Raw genomic sequence first — 6679 nt, forward strand, 5'->3', positions numbered from 1 at the left:
CTCCTGTAATAATTAGGTGTAAATCAATTGTAAAGGTCCCAATAATGGAGACCATACTACGGGCAAAATGACTGAAGCTTGAAAACATTTTTTTCACATCTGATTAAAAACTGCCAAATTTTTATGTGCAACTAAAGACTCGTAATGGAAAAGTAATCAATCCTAAGCCAATTATTTATCTCACCTAGTCCCTAATTCAGACAATTTTCATTTTTATTGCTTTTTGCAAGAAGGACGACAAAAGTCATTTTGACTTTACCACTTCCTCCAAAAAACAGAGAGGTATTCGTAGTAGAGGGCCATGACCCATTTGTTTGCGTATACGGTGAACATAATTTTAAAGTTTTTATGGGAAAGCCAGCGAATTGAAAAAGAACAGCTAATCGCAGGAAAGCAGGCTAATCTCAGCAGTCGTAGCCTCCCAATTTTTAGCAGCAACCACAGTTTCTTCGAACCAGTGTGCGTTCATATTGATACCCATTTCTGTTGATTTTTTGTTCTGCTTATTGTTCAATTGATCATTGAAAAAAAGATTCCAGCGTTAATTTGATTCCGGACTGAATAATTCTACGGGTTAATTGACTGAGGATTAAATATATAGATTTTTAAATTATATGGCGTTAGGTAAATAGGATGAAATAAAGTGTAACCATCAAAAAACAAGACATAATTAGGCTAAAATCGGGAGTAATCTCGAAATCTTTTTCTTTTAAAATTAAAGGTTGAAATGATAACACCAAATATAATTGCTTCATTTTCGAATTGAAATATCAAAAAATTGTTTTTAAGGCTTAGCATAATAGTTAGCATATTTAGAAGCAAAGCTTTTTTGACTTTGGCTCAAGGAAACAGAATTTCACAGTTGGTGGAAAAAGATCAGTAAAAGAAAGATGTTACAAAATAATTGTCAGATGCCCTGTGCACAAATTGATTTTGATGCTATCATTAATTAAAAATAAAAGCTAAGTTTAGGAGAAAAGACCCTCTTTTCGCAATGAAGTGACAAAAGTTAGAAATCTGAAAACTCTGTTATAGCTTATGCAGCTTAATACAATGCTCTAGAGCTCAAATCCATTTTTTAAATGGATTTGAGCTCTAGAAACCGACAGTCTTAGAAAGGTAAAGTATTGGTTGGTCTGGTGATGGCGTCAAAAAATCCTTCACTTTTCTCCAAATCAAATCAAACAACTTGAAGCACTCATCGAAAAGATCTTGTTTTTGTTGAAAACCTTCCTATTGAAGTTCTTTTCAGTAAAATTGCGGACTCGGATAGCTTTAGTTTGATACCACATAAGGTAGTGCGGAATATCAACAAAAAGCGGGACTAGCCTAAGTCCTCGCATTTTTAAAAATTGAACTATAAAGACGCAGAAAATCTGAATTTTTTTCCACTCAAAATATATAACAAATCAGCGCTATTAAAAACGTTTATAACAGCAAGCACTGTATCTAAAGAAATTAATCGAGTTGAGAAAAATTTTAAGTGGAGACATTGATAAAATTCTTACCAGCAGATAATAATAATAAAAGTTTATGTCGCTATCAAGAAAAGCAAAATATGAGTAAAGTACCATACAGTCAGAATCCTTCATTACAAGAAGTTAAACTAAAGAAGAATGTTTCTTGCAGCCTGAAAAATGAGCTCATATTAGTATCATTACTCAATTGAATTAGTTTAAGTTGACAATGACGAAAACTAAATTAATCACTATTTCTTTATCTCTAAAAAAAGATGTAATATTGTTTTAGCCCTATTTTTTAACCCCTTTAATTCGGTCCCAATTTTTCAACTTTTGTATAATTTAATCCACAGTTCTGTATCCACTGTATTAAGTCGCATCTAATTCAAGACTCCTGTAATAATTAGGTGTAAATCAATTATAAAGGTCCCAATAATGGAGACCATACTACGGGCAAAATGACTGAGGCTTGAAAACATTTTTTTTTCACATCTGATTAAAAACTGCCGAATTTTTATGTGCAACTAAAGACTCGTAATAGAAAAGAAATCAATCCTAAGCCAATTATTTATCTCACCTAGTCCCTAATTCAGAAAATTTTCATTTTTATTGCTTTTTGCAAGAAGGACGACAGAAGTCATTTTTGATTTTACCACTTCCTCCAAAAACAGAGAGCCATTTGTAGTAGAGGACCATGACCCATTTGTTTGCGCATACGGTGACCCATTTGTTTGCGTATACGGTGAACATAATTATAAAGTTTTTATGGGAAAGCCAGCTAATTGAAAAAGAACAGCTAATCGCGGGAAAGCAGGCTAATCTCAGCAGTCGTAGCCTCCCAATTTTTAGCAGCAACCGCAGTTTCTTCGAACCAGTGTGCGTTGATGTTGATACCCATTTCTTTTGATTTTTTGTTCTGCTTATTGTTCATTTGAACACTGAAAAAAAGAAAGATTCCAGCGTTAATTTGATTCCGCACTGAATAATTCTACGGGTTTAAATGACTGAGGATTAAGTATATAGAATTTTAAATTATATGGCGTTAGGTAAATAGGATGAAATAAAGTGTAACCATCAAAAAACAAGACATAATTAGGCTTAAATCGGGAGTAATCTAGAACTCTTTTTCTTTTAAAGTTAAATGTTGAATTGTTAAGACCAAAATAATTGCTTCATTTTCAAATTGAAATATCAAAAAATTGTTTTTAAGGCTTAGCATATTAGTTAGCATATTTAGAAGCAAAGCTTTTTTGACTTTGGCTCAAGGAAACAGAATTTCACAGTTGGTGGAAAAAATCAGCAGAAGAAAGATGTTACAAATTAATTGTCAGATGCCCTGTGCACAATTTGATTTCGATACTATCATTATCTAAAAATGAAAGCTAAGTTTTGGAAAAAAAAGCCCTCTTTTCGCAATGAAGTGACAAAAGTTAGGAATCTGAAAACTCTGCTGTAGCTTATGCAGCTTAATACAATGCGTTCGAGCGTTAATTTGGCACATCATCTGACCTACAATCCGAATTTATGTATTTGCGACAGATATGATTTTCCTTTCACAACTTTTGAAGCTATTCGGTTTGACTGAATCTGCTTTGTCAGTTACTTTTAACAAGTGTCAACACAGCCTACTTTAGATAAAGGGAAAATTAGATTTAATATTTCATTATTAGGTCAAACTCGTTAAATAAGGCAATGAATTTTTTTAACGGTAGAGAATTTATGAACTTATTTTTTAACTGTCATTTATTTGAACATGAGTCAACTTGCAGCAAGTTGAAAGATTTTGCCGCTTTTAGTGCATGACCAATAAAAGCTTCAGTTTTATATACATATTTGTACAATTTTGTGGCGAAAGTTTTTCTGTCAATTTTAGAAATGAGACTATTTTTGTTCATTATTACATTACAATTTGAGTTCACACTGATACTGGGAGACCTGGATCATCACAAGATCTACTGTCCCCCCACTTACAATAAAATTGGGGGAATTGTTGGGAAGTGTTTCCACTTGAGTGATGACTACGTTGGAGATGTTGACGATGCCATCCAGTACTGCCGTGAATGGAGGTAAAAAATGATTGTTTTTGTAACAAGAGAACTCGTGAGTGGGGGAATCAGTTTGAGAACTTCAGAACTTCCAGATTTTTAATAAATAGGATTATCGTGAAGTTAACATCCTTCACCTTTAAAAGATTCTTCTCGACCCCCCAACAGACGCCATGCGGTGAGCTGTTTACGATCATTTGTAACACCGGGCTTGTGTCTTTTTTTTAGAAATGAGTACAGCATTGTAGCAAATGACTATTTTCACGGTAGAGGATAACCAAATAATGTACCTACGGATGGGCAATGATAAAGATCTGCTTTCAGCAAGGGAACATTGTATGAACCGCACTCAAAAAGAGAAATATCAAAAGTGGTGGACTATTTCACACCTAAATACTTCAACTACCCCGCCTGGATTGGATATGCTTTCATACAATACACAATATCACACTCGCATATACTTCTAGGAAGTGCATCATGGCAATCTATGTCGGACTCGAGGAAAATTGATTTGTTTCTCATCTTACCCAGGCTGGGGTCTAGACTCAAATTCTCCTCTGATCAGACTCCCTCGAGTACACACCCGTGTGTTTCCAGAGGGAAATTATAGGGTCTGGACGCCAGTTCGAGCAAACTACAGTCTGGACCGTGGTCTGGCGATGATCTAATCAGAGGCCACCTTGGTCTGGAAAGTCTGATCATAGGCGGATTCGAGCGCACTTGGGTCTAACCATAACCACCTCAAGCACATTTGAGTCTGATCAGAGGCCTTTTAGAGCGCACTTGGGTCTGATCATAACCGCTTCGAGCTCACTTGAGTCTGATCAGAGGCCGTCTTGAAAGAACTTGAGTCAGATCAGAGCTCACTTCGAGCGCACGAAGGTCTGATCATCATTTTCCTTTTTCTCTAATGATTGGGTGATGATGGCTCTGCCAAGAACCCAAGAACATATATTTCCTGGGCAGAGACCTATTTGAAGTCTCGAGCCTTCGATCAGAACAATAAGGACAAAAGAGTCCAACCGCTAATAAGTGCCCGGTCCCTTTGGAAAAAGGAATAGCAATTGTAGATTCAGACGTTGCTTAAAAGTAACAGTTTGAGTTCATCTATGGTGACAGCAAACTTTACCAAAGGCATGCTCTGGTCAATTGTCTGAATTTGAGATTGGCCCATGTTCTGAAGATGGTCTGATATGAACTCCTTTGGTCTGGAAAGTCTGACCAGAGAACTTCACAGTCTGAAAAAAAAACTGATCAGGGACAATTTTGGCATGGAAAACCTGATGAGGGTCAATTTTGGTCTGGAATGTCTGATCATAAGTAATTTTGGTCTGAAAAGTCTGATTAGAGGAAAATTTGGGTCTGAACCTCAACCTGAAACTTTTGTCGACGTGCACATTGGGCTCAAACTGTGAGGCAAATTTTGATACTTTGTCAATAAACTTTGTCCTATAGAAGTCTTTAAATTTTTCAATGAGGTATGGCATAAAAAATATTAAGAAAGATAGAAGCCTACAGGATCTTTGCATGTTGTTAAAGAAACAAAGCCAACGAAGTTCAGCCAAAAAGCGTCGTAAACTTAAAACAGATTTTTAGTATAGCCGGTATTATTGAACACCAAATGAATTCAGGAAAAAACAAATTTCTCGAAAACTCATAACACTGTAACTGGGGGTGCATAACGTATTGTAGGGGGGGGGGGCACAAACGGAAAAGATCCGGGATCCTTGTCTGGATCTTTTTTTTCTTTAGTTAATTGCATCACACCTCTTAAAGTACGGTCTTTTGAATCATTTTCTCTTATTTTCCCCCATATGTTATGCATCACCCAGTTTCACGACACGACGCATTAAATTATAAATCAATTCTACTATGTATCAGGTTCCCATATGAGCTCCAAAAATATGCAACTATTCAGGAGGGCTGAGTTTTAATCAAATTTAATCAAATTGATCAAAAAATTTTCCGTCTAATTGGGAAACATTTCAACAACTGTAGTCTAATGCCTAATGATTTGTGGGACGAATCATCGAAGAACCAGTCATCTTGCGCACAGATTCGTGGGCTGCACAATGGCATTGTGGATTTGGCGTGTACATTTGAGAAAGCGAAGGCACTGTGTCAAGTGAAGCTGTAATTTGAGGACATTGGATAGGTGTTTTCACATGTTTTCTGGTCTAAGAAACAGCGGAAACTAAATTCCGGCAATCACAAAAACACCCGGCAATCACAAAAATCCTAAAGAAATTGCGGGAACACCCTACGATCACAAAAGAGTTGATTAATTAAATTATCCCGGAGTCGGGCTTCATAGTAAATCTGTTCTGAATCTCTAATATCTACTTACAAAATACAGTTTCGGAACTGATTCATCAGTTTCCAAGTCTCAAATTTCATGGTTCAATTCACAGCTTAATTTCAGAGGGTAGTTTTTTGATTAATTAGTTCTGCACAGTCTTCGATCACGTTTTTTACTGCAAATTTTAAATTCGTTAAAAGAATGAAAATTTTGAAAATCTCCCATGTCTGGTAATTTCATGAAATAAAACATTAGTTACGTGCCTTTTGTCTCTTATTATACTGTAACGTGTCACAAACCGCCCACAAACAACTCACAGAAAACCCACAAGCAACCCACAAACAACCCCCACTAACCCTCTTCCCTTTACCGATACTTAAGACTGCTCCTTGTTTTCCGAACGCAACGTTTGTTATATCTAGATTACATTAACTAACCCTCCCTCCCCAAACTAACACATTTTTCCTTCAGTCCCCCTCTTCAGAGGGGCAGACACGCAAAATGAACCTTCGCAGGTATGGGAATACATATGTTATCCTTATATCTGTTTACTTGTTTAGATAGATATTTTTAATTAATAAGAATTTTTTTCAATTGTTCCCGATCAAAATATGAAGCCATTTCGTAAATGTGTCTTTTTTTTGCTTGGTGTCTTTTTAGGACTTATTCTGTTTCAGCCCTCAGCCCTGTGTATTTTTTATGCCTCCTACAAAAAATTATGTGTTGTCAAAAAGCGTGTTACTAAGCAAAAAATGCTGCATTCAACTTGGGGCGTAAAAAGCATATGTCCACCTGGCTGGGGGCAAAACAGAAAAAGTTTGTTTTGCAGAACCAAATGAACGTTTTAAAAAAACTGTTGCTATTGGTTCCCCTTG

General features: G+C 36.0%; 1 protein-coding gene across 2 annotated transcripts; it reads left to right on the forward strand.

Annotated features, from left to right (window-relative positions):
- The first annotated feature begins 3303 nt into the window (after positions 1 to 3303).
- LOC142348587 (uncharacterized) lies at positions 3304 to 5930 on the forward strand. Of its 2 annotated transcripts, none has more exons than XM_075399979.1 (3): positions 3304 to 3526; positions 3830 to 4004; positions 5502 to 5930. In XM_075399979.1, the coding sequence occupies exons 1-3, from the start codon at positions 3336 to 3338 to the stop codon at positions 5640 to 5642; spliced, it is 507 nt and encodes a 168-aa protein (XP_075256094.1). In that variant the 5' UTR covers positions 3304 to 3335; the 3' UTR covers positions 5643 to 5930. The 2 variants fall into 2 exon arrangements, with proteins under 2 accessions (XP_075256094.1, XP_075256095.1); XM_075399980.1 differs by having other exon boundaries at positions 3830 to 3994; positions 5504 to 5930.
- The last annotated feature ends 749 nt before the right edge of the window (positions 5931 to 6679 follow it).

Source organism: Convolutriloba macropyga, chromosome 10 (assembly GCF_964194025.1).
Source record: "Convolutriloba macropyga chromosome 10, txConMacr16.3, whole genome shotgun sequence".
Classification (NCBI taxonomy): Eukaryota; Metazoa; Xenacoelomorpha; order Acoela; family Convolutidae; genus Convolutriloba; species Convolutriloba macropyga.

Excerpts from the sequence above, each read along its gene's own strand:
- LOC142348587 (XM_075399979.1), top strand. The coding sequence starts at position 3,336 with ATGAGACTATTTTTGTTCATTATTACATTACAATTTGAGTTCACACTG. Across the intron at positions 3,527-3,829 it reads CAGTACTGCCGTGAATGGAG|CAAGGGAACATTGTATGAAC; the intron begins GTAAAAAATGAT and ends ATCTGCTTTCAG. Across the intron at positions 4,005-5,501 it reads GGCAATCTATGTCGGACTCG|AGTCTAATGCCTAATGATTT; the intron begins AGGAAAATTGAT and ends TTCAACAACTGT.